This window comes from Drosophila grimshawi, unplaced genomic scaffold, assembly GCF_018153295.1.
Source record: "Drosophila grimshawi isolate 15287-2541.00 unplaced genomic scaffold, ASM1815329v1 contig_44, whole genome shotgun sequence".
Taxonomy (NCBI): Eukaryota; Metazoa; Arthropoda; class Insecta; order Diptera; family Drosophilidae; genus Drosophila; species Drosophila grimshawi.
This window is the reverse complement of record NW_025063240.1, coordinates 11,042,139-11,057,219: the sequence shown is the minus strand read 5'-3', so window position 1 is coordinate 11,057,219 and position 15,081 is coordinate 11,042,139. Positions and strand designations below refer to the sequence as shown.

General features: G+C 39.2%; 1 protein-coding gene across 1 annotated transcript in view; it reads right to left on the bottom strand.

The window, feature by feature from the left end:
* Nucleotides 1-838: 838 nt before the first annotated feature.
* LOC116806513 overlaps nt 839-15,081 on the bottom strand; it is a 34,235-nt gene continuing 19,992 nt past the window's right edge. Inside the window, exons 3-4 of the mRNA XM_043215359.1 lie at nt 5,097-5,210; nt 839-842 (exon numbers count right to left, since the gene is read on the bottom strand). Of these exons, the coding sequence (XP_043071294.1) occupies nt 839-842; nt 5,097-5,210 (118 nt within the window). The remainder of the gene's footprint in view (nt 843-5,096; nt 5,211-15,081) is intronic.

Here is a 15,081-nt window from a genome sequence, read left to right as displayed (position 1 = left end):
CTGCAAAAGTAAACACGCCCATTACGCACACCAGCTTCAAAGTTGCAACTACAGCTATAACGGATAAGAATTTAGTGCGACAATTCCACAAAAATAAACAACAAAAAAAAGGGGAAAAAAAATGTTTGGCGCCTTTTTTCAACTCGAGATTGTTGCTTTGCATTTATGAGTCTATTATTTAGCGAATTTGTCACGTGTGCGTTGCATTTATCGCTTTTGCTTAATACTCGAGAGGTGCAGCAATAAATCTTGTGAACTAATGTGTGAATAATACTTTGAAAAAGAAAAAAAAAAAACCATCAAATCAGTAATCTTTTGAAAGTCTATTTTATGGCTAAGTTGAGTGGAGCCGATTGTTCTCAAACATGAAAATTGGGAACCCTAGAGAATTACTTTCCCATACATCAGACAACGATTTCAAAATTGTAAGCTCATAGATATAGTTATTCAAAAGCTATTTTGAGGTTTGCATAAGGGGTATTTTGTGTGTTCAGCACGACCGAGGCTAAGAAAAACTGTATCTTTTGATGACATCACACACGTCACACACATCACACACATCACACACATCACACACACATTGCACAATTATTTTTAAGATTGTACAGAAATAATCATTCAAATTTAATTCAAATTAAAGTGCAATCACATTGTGTGTATCTTTTGTTTTCTACATGTTTGAGATACATATATTCGAGAATAGTATTGGCGCGGATTTGAGTCTCTTTGTTTGTTTCACTGCCTCTGTGTCACTTATGTGACTGTGTGTGTGTGCATGTGTGTGTGTGTGTATGTGTGTGCCGCTGTGTGCGTGTGTGTGCGAAAGTTTGCGTAGCTCTCAACTGTGAAAAAGCATAATGAAATAAATGTTAACAATAACACAAAAACTGACACAGACAACAACCTGTTTCCGAGCGAACAGCATCTATGGTATAATGTATGGACACACACTCACACACACACACTCTCACACTCGGACACTCACTCACACATTCATAAATTTATTTTTGTTGGGGTTTGATTTTCGCTTGGTTGAGTTGCTTTGTTGTTTTTGTAATTGTTGTTTGATTTCTGTGCGTTTTTGAAGGTCAATTTTTTTTTGTATTTCGTTTTTTTTTTCATTCTTTTTTTTTTTGTTGCTTTTTTCGGTTGTGTGTTTTTTTTTCAGTTTTGTCTGTGAGTTTAATGAGGCGTTTGCGTGGATAGGTGGGTTGAGTGTGTGAGAATTGGGCTCTCTCTGATGACTTGGCTAGTTAATGGTTATGTAACGGTCACTCTAGCCGCTAAATGAAAAACCTTTAGTCCACAAAGAATACCCAGAAATACCTGTCCTCTCTCTCTCTCACACACACACACACTCATTGACAGAACAAACTGTTGCAAATGTATTAGATTTAGCTGCGAAAGCTCATCACATGTTGCATGTTGCTGCCGCACAAAGTAATTAATTCTTTGAAATATATGTGGTGTCAGGCAATATTTTCGCATGGGGAAAAGTGTGTTTTGCTGGCTCTGACACAGAGACAAAGACAAATATGACTTGTCAACGTCTACAAGAGCACCGATTAGCGACAATTTTTGCCAAGTCATAACAGTGTGTGTGTGTGTGTGTGTGTGACTCTGAAGGGTTGGTGAGGGGGCCACAATGCCTCTAAATCCAATGAAATTAACGCCATAAGCGGGCCAATGTGTCAGTCGAAATGACGCAACTATCGCCGCACCATTTAATTGAAATTATTCGATTTTATGGCCAACGAAAACCCCTCTATCTTCATATATATATATATACATTTATAAATTTATACATATATATTTATATATATATATATAAATGTGTACATATAGCGAGCATTTTCTTTGTGCTTTTGTGCTTTGACCGAAAAGATGAACATAAATTTGAAATTTATGGCTGACACTTCAGCGCACACCTTGACGGGGTCCCATAGATTTATGATTATGCCCAAACGGTCGCATACTATTCATACATCAACAGTTCTTTTCATAATCTATGGACAGGTTTGTATTTATTATTATTAATATTATTATTTATACATAATATGCCTGCTCTTTCGACTCTTGCCCAGTAACAAAATCTAAAAAAAAAACAACAACTATATACATATCATATATAATATATATATATATATATATATGCATGTATAACATAAATTACAATTTGTTTTTTATGCTAAAGTGTAGGGCGTGATTATTATATATATATACATATGCTCTGTTGATTGTTTCCCCCATATATATATATATATATATATATATACATACATATATAAATCTTAAGCAACGCGTAGGTGCAGCCAAAGCCAAAACCAAAAGCCAAAGCCAAAGCCACAGCGGCCACACATTTTCATTGGTCGTAACACGCCCCGTTTTGGACGGTTTTCAATACCCTCTACAGACTGCAACTGATGGGTATGAACAACAATAAATAATGTGGCACCTACTGAAGGTATTTGAACAATGCTCTCCTTCTTTTGAGTACTATTTTTTCTTAATGCCTGAGAGCCTCAACTCTTCGATATTCGACTATAGTTTAGTACAGGGTATGTGTTTAGTTTGGCATGCTATGGCGATGTCATACTGACTTCATTTCATTTTTGAAAATTTGTTGTGTGCGTGGCTATTATGTTTTCACTTTGAGTATAATTCTTGTTGATCACTCATGAATTTCAATGGAACTTACGACATAAATCAGCTGTGAGGAATCCTACGCACAACCTAATGGCTTCTTTATGCAGATAGATTGTTTGGACTAGCGACTGAGGACTGAGGAGTGGGGCTGGGGCTGGTTATCAGTTATCAGTTATCAGCAACTGCACCATTCATTGCCGTCTGTAAGATGACATCATTTGAATTTCGCAATTGCTTCTCAATTGCTTATCGGGCTGCGTAGATGTGTGTGTGTGTGTGTGTGTGTGTGTTGTACGAGTGCCGATAAGATTGAAGCTCTCTGAACCGCGCTAAATATAAGTAACCCGCTAAAGTTGCGTTTACGATAAACCCCCAAACTGTGTGTGTAGAACATGTGCACATGTGTAACTGCTTAGCCAAAGAGTTTTTGTGTGCCAGTGGTTGTTGCCAAGTTCTTGGCCAAGTTTTTGGCACAGTTTTGTGTTTCTTTTTTCTTTTCTTCTTTTTTTTTGTTTTTTGCTATATGTGCAAGCGAGACGGCCACACGGTGACGCCTACAAATACGTGCATGTGTGCAAGGGGACAGAAACACAAATATGGCAGTTCAAGCAGTGAGTCCTTAGCTCTGGGCCAAAAGAAACCACCACAAACAGCCACGATAAAAAGTCACAAAAGTTATGAACTACCCACAAAAGTACACACACACGCACACACACACACACACACCCACACATGTATCCTGTGGTGGTGGGAATCACACATGCTCAACACACACACATCACACACACACACACACATCACACACACCACACGCATACAAATTCTTTGACGACTTTGCTCGTTTTTCTCCTTTTTTTTTTGTTGCTGTTGGTTTGTGCCCACATATGCAGTATTTTAGCTGTTCTTGTTCGGTTTTGGCCTATTGATTATTGTCTTCCATTAGCTGTGTGTGGCACAAATGCGTTGGAGCGAGCAAAGAAGCAAGTTGCCTTGACCTTATCGTTATCCTTTTCTAGCCTGCCAACCCTCCCCGTCTTCACTTCGGTTCGATTTGTGCTGCGTTTGCGTTGCGTGACTATTAAATATTCAGCTCTTGTTGTCATTGCTGCTTATTTTGGGGGGAAATGTCTCATAAAAATGATTTATGGCTAATTGCGTGTTTTTTTCTTTTTTTTTTTGGGCTTATTAAAGTCTTGCAACTATGCTTGAATAGTGCTGCCAAATGGCGGCTCAATGACACTAGTCAAAAGTGCGACTTATGCAAACCGATTTCAATTGAGAAACGGTTAAGCAAATAAAATGAGCTAGTTAGTCTAGATTCGGAGTTGTGACTTAAAATCGATTTAAATGGTTTAAGTGTCGAGTGTTAATTTCAGCCAGTCATTAAGCCACAACTTGAGACGCGGTAAGATGGAAGCCAACACGCCTTTTGTCCACTCGCCCATTGAGACAAGCGTGTGCACACTTCACATTCATAAATTTTATATCGCTGCCAAGTGCAATATTAACAAATTATGTTTTATTGGCAAATCTTTGAAAGAGCCGTATAAAAAGGCGCACAAAAATTGCAAAATAAACACTTGGCAGCCGCAAAGCTTCCACTTCCACTCCCAGGCGATCAATTGATCAGGCAACATGAGCATGTCAATCATATACATATCTATCTATATATATATATATATGAGCACTTGGAAATCAACATATCATATTCAAATGTACATACATCCAGGCCAAGCAGCAGCAGCAGCAGCAGCAACAGCAACAAAAGCAAAGCAACAACGATTTTCAAATAAATTCAGCTGCTTTTGTTTTGTTTTCTGTTTTTTGCTTTGTTTTTTTGCTGCTTTGTGTTGTGTTTGTTTTGCAATTGAAAGTCAATTGAGCGACATGGTAGTGACAAGGGAAGGGCGTTTGTGGGTTAGGGTGATACGGGGGAGGTGGTGGTGAGGCTGCATGGAACTTCTTGCTGCCATTAAGCGGGTTTGGCTTTCGGGGTTTGGGTTTGAGTTTATTTCATGTAAATGCAAATTCACGCTGCGCTGGCGGGCAAAAATGCCTTTTGAACTGATGGTCAGACTCAGAGAAAGGTGCACGGAGTGAGTGACTCCGAGAGAGAGAGAGAGAGAGAGAGAGAGAGAGAGAGAGAGATGAAGAGTGAGGGGGAGATGTGAGGAGCAGCTGCCTTCCTACGGTTTTGCTGTCATGCGTTTTAGCAATTTGCAAATTTACAAGTTCTACATACTGAGACGCATGTTTAATATCAAATTATGAAACGGCAGCCTCGCCAGCTGCTGCTGCTGTTGCTGCTGTTGCTGCTGCTGTTGTTGCTGTTGTTGTGCTCCGGTTGGGGGGACTTTGACGGCCTTTGCCTGCTTTCCTTCAGTGATTGCGATTGCAGTTTCATGTGCCGCACGGCAACATTTGTATGCAAATTGCTTGGGCGAGTGCACGAGTGCAACATGTTGCTGCTGTACAAGTTGCTGTTGTTGTTGTTGCTGTTGATATTGTTGCTGCTGCTTACTGTTGTCGTCGTAGTCGTTGCCTCAACTTTTGCTTGCGGTCGCCTGCAAATAAAGAACGCATGGAGTTTTTATTAGTTTTTGATGATGCTCATAAAACGACGATGATAAAAATCTGTTTGCTTAAGTAAAGTGAGGCATTTAAAGAAGGCACAGTCAGAGACAGAATCACACTTGGCACTCACAGAGACTGAGACTGAGACAGAGACTGAGACGGAGACAGAGACGGAGACTGAGACGGAGACAGAGACTCGTTCGAGTTGAATTGAATGACTCAATTGGTGGGGGGTAAGCGGCCTTGATTGTAAAATGTAACTAACCGTTGCTAAATGCAATAAAACGACGCAAGTGTTGAGTTCTTTTTTTTTTAAGTGCTTGACTTTTACGGCCAATGCCTGATTGTTGACTGTTGACTGTTGTCGTCTCGCCGTCCGTCCGTCCGTCTGGCTGTCGCTGACAAGCGAGAACATGTGGTGGGCAGTCAAAGAGTTATGATCATTTGCATTTCACACTCTTCAGCTCACGACTTTGGCTTTAATATATGCAAGCTGGCCAAGTCTACCCAATCTCTGCCATAATCTATAATATATTATATTCATATGAAAATGCATTACACAATCTAAAAATCTCTTTGCGTTTCGCTGTCGTTTAATGTTCTAAATAATCAATTAAGTAAACCACTTGCATAACTATCATATTCATATCAACAAAATCAGTTACAGAAGCTTACCACCACCATTCCTTGAGCCGCGTAATGATGATGACTGCTGCATGTCACACAACATAATAGTTACAACTATACAATTGTTATTGTTGAAGGTGTAAAAGTGCCCAATCAAGTGCAAGGCAAACAGAGACACAGACATAGCGAGAGAGAGAGAGATAGAGAGAGAGAGAGAGCGTACAGGCTGTCTTATAAACAATTACGTTAATAGTAGCAGGCTGGCAATGCAATAAGAACTAAGCATTAAATGGACTTTTAGCTAAATTAACAAACCAACATGCAACCAAAGAGAAATGGAGAGGGGCCGCTAAGGGAGAGGGAGAGAGGAAGAGAGACACAGGCTAATCGCAGGCAGTGACGACCTCAGCTAGACGTGCCCCTCTCAAATGTATATCAGTGAGTATTTGTATCTGTATCTGTATTTGTATCTGTATCTGTATCTGTATTTGTATCTGTATCTGTATTTGTATCTGTATCTCTATTTGTATCTGTATCTGTATTTGTATCTGTATCTGTATTTGTATCTGTATCTGTATCTGTATTTGTATCTGTATCTGTATTTGTATCTGTATCTGTATTTGTATCTGTATCTGTATTTGTGGCTGTATCTCTATTTGTATCTGTGTCTGGCGCTGTCGCTGTAGTTGTGTGTTTGTGTTCCGTTTTGCTCGTCTGATGACACATTTCATTAAAAGTAATTTCTTTAAACATTTGACGTATTACGTCCAATTGGCATTTCTAATGGCAAAGTCACACACACATTGATAGACGTTGCATAGAAATACACGTATTCATAATGGCAATAATCGTCAAATATGTATTTAGTATTGTTGGCGCGCTTGTTACACATTTGTATTTGTTATTGTTGTTTTTTTTTGTTTTTCTTCTATCTTATTGTTGTTGCATGAATGTAGTTTATTTTGTGTTACGTTGTTTTGGGGGCCTTTTTGTTTGGTATTGGTCTTATCAGTTTGTATCGCTGTTAAAACGTTTTTAATTTCCTATCGCCGGCCAACAATCATTTAATTATAGTGCTTGAAACGTATTTAGTTAGCTGCAACAAACACACACATGGGCGTCGAGTACGGGGGCACACAAATTGAGTGAAGCCTGCCAGCCTGGCTGACTCACAAATACAAGAATGATAAAGTGTGGAAACAGCTAAATTTGTTAGCTAACAAGTTAAAGTTACCCCTTTTGGCGACTAAGCCACTGGCATCTTATTGAGCTTTTTTTCAGTTGACTTTATTGTGTCCAGTGCCTGAGGGGAGACAGCGCTTGGACCAATATGTGATTCAAAATTGATTTTATTGTAGATCGCTATCTAATTGTGAGCTCATGTTTTCCCACTGATTAAATGGGCCACTCACACTGACACAATTGAAAACCAGTTGAAAAACTCTGGCTTGTTGGAACGGCGGCAAACTTCATGTAATTTAAACAAATATTGGAGCTCCATTAGACCATTCAGCATCATTCAGCAGACTTTAGTCGCGGCTGATTTTATTAAATGTCATCAGCATGCACCTCAGACCGAGAGAGAGAGAGAGAGAGAGAGAGGGAGAGAAACTGCAGCTAGCTCAAAAGGAGACATAAAGATACATTACTGCGGCCAGTTTGTTTGCTTATGCAGACGGCAGAGACATTATGGGCACCAAAGCATATACTATATAGATACTGAAATTTTACTATTTGCTGTCAATCAATGTCAGTGCAAATGCCGAGCCATAAACAATATCGGATTTCTGGCCACAGAATACTAATTAAATTACGCAAAAAAGGCAAAAGGCAGCTAGCTTCAACCAGCAGCAGCAGCAGCAGCAGCAACCAAGCTAAAAGTGAAGTGAAAAGCAAATGCGAGATTTTCAATGTTCAGATAAGCATACAATAACAACACACAAGTACAGCAACACCAACACAGACACAGACACGCACTCATGGAAAGGAAATGCTGTGAATGTATCTGTCAGATACAGCAACAGTTGCTGCTGCTGTTGCTGCTGTTGTTGCTGTAATGCTCATGTTGCTAATAATAATAATAATGATGTTGTTGCTGCTGTTGTTGCTGCTGTTGTTGCTGCTGTTGCTGCTGCTGCAGTTGGCAGTTGCAGTTGCTAATTTTAAATGGCAACAACAACTTTTGGACTGAAGTTTCTCTGCTGTGCTCTGCACTTGTTGTTTTGTTGCTTGTAATATATTTTAATTTATGCTTGGTTGGCAGTACTTTTGGCCAGCAACGCAACATTTCAGGCACGCTGTAAAATTGCGCGTAAATAAACATTAATTTTAATTTAATGAATTAAACACACATTCACATCGATGCATACACTCATATATATATATATATATCGTAATCAACACGCTGCACTTGCTGACCAATGGATAAAGACATCAGCAGTGGAATTTTTGCCTACCCACACCTACCACCGATGCCCCCTCAACCCATAAGATAGTACCACTCTCCCGGCTTGCTGAGTCACTCGCTCGTCGCCTTGGCACAATATATTACATGTGTACATTTATCTGCCCAACTACATATACATATATATATACATATATATGATATATGAAAAAGTTTTGTATGTTTGCCTTTACTTTTTCCTATTTTTGTGGTTTTTGGTCTATTATGCGAAATGTTTGCATTATTGTTCAGTCATACTATGTATATATTTATATATATTTGAGTGCGACTCGTCATTCATAGGAACCGCATTGCCCTACAAATGCGAAAGGAACTCATTGAGAAATGCACAAGCGATTGCTGAGTCTATAAAATAATTTATTACACTCTTAACAAGATGTTGACTTTACGCTGGCAACAATAATTCTCAACTGAAAATTGCATTACATCTTTGTTGTGTCTGGTTGTGAACATTTTGATTATTCACTTAAAATAGATTACTAGATATAAAAGATAATTACCTGAATGTGTGGACATACATATTATCTGCCTGTGCCAACAAACACACTTCAAATACCAACTGATTATTAGCCAAGGCTTTGATATGCATCACACAATAACAGCAACAACCACATGATAATAATAATAATAATAATAATCAACTGTCATCATGTTAACAACACAATTAAATATGCAACCAAAAACGATGTACAATTAAATTAGTCGGCGTTGGTATTTTTGTTGCAACTAGAAAGAGCGAGAGAGAGAGAGAGAGAGAGAGGGGGAACGTGTTGCCAGTCGAACAGTGGCTGTTTTTGGCAGCGGCTTTGGCTTTATCAGCCCATGCATCGCCAGTTGCCACATTGTCAGGTTGCCAGTTTGCCTGTCGGTTGCTTGTAGCTATTTCCTGTCAGATTTTGCATAAATAATTTTTGATAATCAGAGCTGTGCGACGGGCACATAAATTTAATTAGCAGCATATGCTGCATTTAATTAGCAGTTAGCTCATGACTCTCAGTGCGTCTAACTGTTGCAACAGTAATAGCAACAACAGCAACAGCAACAGCAGCAACAATTGCAACTGCAACTGCAACTACAACAACAGTTACCCACACTGCCTGCTGCAGTTTGCAGGTTTAATTGAAATTCACACGATGCGAATGTTGCCTCTCATTTGGTACGCCGTCTGCGTGATATTATTGTTGCTGTTTATGTTTTTCATTATTTTGTTGAAGCATTGTTATTATTATTATAATTCCTTTCTATTTTGTTGTAGTTGCACTTCTTGTTGTTGCTGTTGTTGTTGTTGTTGCATAAACAGCGAAGCCAACTGGCAGCCTGTTTGCCGCTGCTGTCGCTTCTAACGCAAAAGGAGGAGTGGGGAAGGGGTACAGGGTATCTGCTGCCTGTTGGCTCGCTGCCTCTGCATATGTGGCATGCATAATTAGCAGGCTAGAGTTGAGTCGCAGTCGAGTGGCGAGATATAAAGAATTTTCATTTTCATTTTTATTCATATTACCAACAATAAATTTGTAATCAAAACACAGATACTCACTGTGCGCTCATCTAAGTGTGTGTGCGTGTGTGTGTGTGTGTGTGTGCGTGTGTGTGTGTATGTGCCCCACTTGCTGGCTGTTTGGTTTTATCTGCTTCTTCTTCTTTTTATTTTATTCTTTTTAATGAGCCATTAAGCTTTAGATTTCTCTGCTTAGATACGCCCGAAGTTTGTCTATCTCGGCCTGAGGCAGAGCTACTGTGGCAATGTGTGGAAAATGCTTATGTGATATTGAATGCGTTTCCACGAAACGAATTAAGTTATTAGATACGCCTGAGCTGCAAAACTGTGTGGCAGCCCATAGAATCAATTTGTGAGATTATGCATATATATATATGCCTACAATGTACTCAGCAAGTTGTTAAAATGATAGATGATCTCTGGAATGGGGCACAGGCACGACGACTGCAACATGTTGCACTGATATCGCTAATGAGCCAAGAATGTTGCCGATTTTTCACATGGCATGCGCAAAAGGTAACTCATTCTTAAATAACTAACTCTTCGCCATGCTGTCTGCCAGTCAGTCAGTCAGTCAGTCAGTCAGTCCGTCAGATAGACAACTGGCAATGTCAACAGCAAGCGACTGTCGTTTTGACACAACAGACAGTTGAAAACTTTATTAAAATATTGCCCACAATTAGTACGGCCAGGCAACAACAGCAACAATAACAACATTTCGAGCCAGCAACAACAGCAACAATAACAAAAATGTGGCGGTTTTTATGTGTTGATTTCCAACTGTCAAAAGTTTGTTTATTTGTATTTACTATCTTTTATTTTTGTCATTTTTTTCTGGTTCTGGATACTCAAATATATATGTTGATTTAAGCTAATGTTATATATTGAAATGTGCAGGCCTTGTTTATAGAAAGACAGAGTGAGAGCCAAAGACAAAGAGACAGAAAGTTAGAGAGAGAGAGAGAGAGAGAGCGGGAGAGTAGCCAGTAGTGAAATTGGTTTTGTGGTTCGCATTGCATGTGAAAATTTGTTCAAATAATAATAAAAAATAATCAACAACACAAATATAACAACGAATCGTATTACAAAAGCAGTTAGACAAATAAACAAACAGAAGAAAAAAAAAAAAAAACACTGATAGGAGAGTGCAATTCACAGAGATAGAGAGAATGTGTGCGAGAGAGAGAGGGAGAGAGACAGAGAGAATATGTGACTCAGGCAGACGGCCTGACGACAACTGACGCTGAATTATGGAGCCGTGCATGAAAGTCATGCAAACTGACGGGCAGCTAGACAGACAGAGAGACAAAGCTGTCTATATTAGAGCGAGTGAAAAGGGCTGAAGAGTGGGTGTGGGCTAGAAAGGGGTGCGGGGTGTGGCAGGGCTCAGCACAACACAGCACAGCACAGCACAGCCAGACAAACAAATGGTAATAAAATAATAATTGTTTGTCAACATTCGTTTAGCATGTGCGTCGCTCATATGTCTGAATGATGTAAGTATGTTTGTACATGCATACATACATACATACATACAGTGTGTATGTACAATCTATCTATGCATCTATATGACTATCTATCTATATAGAATCGCACTCAAGTGCTTGCCAGTTGCGCTGGATAGCTGCTGCAAAAAGGGGTGTTTGATAGTTGTGCTGTTGCCGTTGCAGCCACAATTGACAATTGTCCACATTTTGGCATGAAATGTCAGACAATTGTAACAGTTACAAATATATATATATATATGATATATGTATAGCAGAGCGATTCCCATTTAAACTGCGTTTTGCGGTCTCCCGGCTGAGGTGAATGCCACACGGCAAGTATGTTAAAAAAAAAAGAAAAAAAAAAACACAACCAGAGAACTGTTTCAACTGGCATTCAGCACGTCATTTGCTTATTCAATTTCATGACACGATGTTGTCGCCACACACAACACACACACACAACGAGTTAGTCTCGCGTGCGTCACATAGCATAGTACAAAAATTTCTCAGCCAGGCAACAACTACAAGAACAACAATAACAACAACGACAGTACTGCGATAATTGATGATAAATGTTGTATAATTTGACAAAAACACCAGCTGAAGAACAAACGAACCTGAAAAGAAAAATGTGGAATTCAACGGAGCTCAAAAAAAAAAAAAAAAAATACAAAAAAAAAATATAACACAAAAAAATAGAAACAGAAACGGAAAAAAAAGTGGCACCCGCAATTATCGCTAGAAAGCATTTCCAAATAATTACAACACGTTTCCAACAATACACGTCACGTGATAATAGAGTATATGCAGTTTATAAAATATTATTCTTTCAAATATTTAGTGGGGCGTAACTGCGTAATTATGTAGCCAGTAATGGGCATATGAATACTATATGAATCCACCGATATGCATATGGGATGGCACACAAGAAACTGAACAGTTGGACGCGCGTGTTCACTGAGGAATTGTGTGAAAGACCGACCGATAGGTAAATAATATATACACTTAATTAGTTGTAGCACTGCAGACAACTATTTCGAATATTTAATCCGAACAATTACCAAAATATGTAATGCAAGTAATGCAGCAAATAGTACGTATACGACGAGTGTAGGCAGCAAACCTTTTGACTACATTGTGCTCAAAATCAAATAAAACAAATCAAAGGCAAAGTCTAAACAGAAACAACATATTCTATATACGTATATATATATTCAATATATATATATACTTTTTTAAGAGTGTTCATTGTTGTAATTGTTGTTGCTGCTGCATGGTGTCGATGAGTAATTGCCTCATAAAAATTATGTAGAAATTAACTTTTAGTGTGCTTGCTGTGCACGCTGCCTATCGTCACCGTTAGCGCTACTCGCCCGTGCTATTTATAAATATGAAGGAAAAAAAAAAACAAAAAAATTAACAACAAGAAATAAAAGCAAACGAGCAACAAAATATCGAAATTTGAATGCATTTGGGGCCGTTCCCGCCACCGACTTTGGGGCACTTGTCGTGGTTCCACCTGCCAAAAATTCAAAAATACACTCGCTATGCCGTCGCTTGACACTTTTGCCATGCACACCAGCCCCACCAACACTCCCCCTCCAATCCACCCCACTCCACACGGCTCACAGTCATTGCATTCGTGTGTTGGCTTTCTTTCTTGTTCATTTCACTTTGCGGCTATTTTTGGATTGATGCGCCTTCAAAGCCCGCGTGTTACGTATTAAAATTAGTATGCAATATTTTTGTTTCACAAAAAAAAAATACGAGAGAAAAACAACAAAAAGAAATTCATGTTGCGCTTTTTTTCACTCTCATGTTTATTTTTGATGCGTTGAAAATAAACCGTAAATAATCGCGTTGGACGGTCGGCCAGTTTTACAATCAATTCACTTGCATATATATACATATATATATATATGTATATATATATATATATACGTATATAGGTATTTCGATCTGTGGTTATATTTATAACGAGTTGCCTGCTTGCAATCGTCGCAACAAATTTAAAAATTATTGGTAATAAAAATCCACCTTCTCTCGGCTGCCTGACGTTGCCGGACGCCTTCCTCCCATGCCCCACCGCTGCCCCCCTTCAATGCCCCTCAGCTCGCATGATGCATCACAAAATCTTGATATTTAATATAGTATGTTTTGAGAGCTGTCTCTGCATCTGCGTTTACCGCACTCACCGCTTGTGTGATTTTAAATATTTAAAAATGAATTATATAAATATGCATAAGTTTAAGTTTAAGTGGGCACAGCTGACATTTAGGTGCTTGTTGGGGCTTTTGCTGCTGCTGTTGTTGTTCTTGTTGTTGTTGTTCTTATTATTATGGCAGTTTTTTTCTTTTTGGTTTTTGTTTCCATTTTTGGCTCTCTATATTGATGCAGACGGAAATTGTGTGGCGAACTCGCAGCAAGGGGCCCTCGCATTATAGAAAGACCACACATAGTGGTCCGGCAAATGCCATAGATGGTTTTTATATTCATGCAATTAGGCTTTCATTAAGCCACCCAAGATCTGCAGCGGTTAACAAAAAAAGTTAATGCATTAAAGATTACGCATACATGGGCAATAACAATTTGTGAAGTAGTTTCTCATACATACATTATTCTGGTTCTTCTATTTTGGTCATGGAAATATGATTACTTATCTCTCTCGTCAAGTAGATATTTCATTTTTGTTTTCTTCTGATTCATTCAACGTTATTATATTTGCAGCACAACTGAACCTTACATTTTAAACATATAATTTATTTTCGTACTCATTCTGCCCACTCATTCTATGCCAAGTGAGCGAGGTCTTTTATTAATTTAAAATATAGGACTACACATTGCATTTCTCTCTTTTTCTGTGTTTTTGATGACAAATTGTCACGAGTGCATTGATGCAAAAAACTTAAATGAAGCGACATGCTGTTGAAATGTGTGCACTGCCTTAATTCAGTACCCGCCCTCTCTTTGTCGGCCACCCCGCATCTGCCCCTATGCCCTGCGCCGGCCCTTTGCCCTCGGCTGTTTGTACTGCCCAAAGTTGGTTGCATGCATGTAGTAGAAGATACAAAACAAAGCACATTGCGTGCACTTGCAGATACTTGAGCGTCAGCGTCCATTGTCAAATTTTGGGCTCGTCTTTTCCAGCCATTTCAACTTGTTGTTGCTGTTGTTGCTGCTGTTGTTGCTGCTGTTGCTGCTGTTGTTGCTGCTGCTGTTGTTGCTGCTGCCAGTTGTTGGATGTTGTTTTGTTCTTTCGTGTTCGGTGGCTCATCATAATGAACAATGTGAATGTGAAGACTTGAAAACTAATATGCCGGGCCATGAAAGGAGCACCATCAGTCCAAGTAACGAGCAAACAACTGAGTGACTAAGCCCGCAGACCCCAGGCCCAGACCCAAACCCAGACCCAAACCCAGCCCCAAGCACCAAACAGCAACAACGACAATGGTTAGGTTATCTGGCTACCTCTTTAAGTTCTTGTTGTTATTGTAGTTCTGCCTGCTCTCGGATTACATCCCGAAAAAAAAGAACATGCGAGCGTCGCTGCTGCAATTGAAAACTGAGCTTGACATTTGTTGTTGTTGTTGCTGCTGCTGCTGCTGTTGCTGTTGCTGCTGTTGTTTTCGTGCTGTTTTTCTGGTTTATGGATTGCCCGAAAAATTGAACTTCGACTGGTTGGGGCTCCGGTTCTAGCAGGCTTTAGCTGGTTACCGTTAGAAGGCGGCATATCCTAAGTTTTCTCTCACTGTCTGAATTTGTTTTTTTTTTTCGTTGTTGTTTTTTTG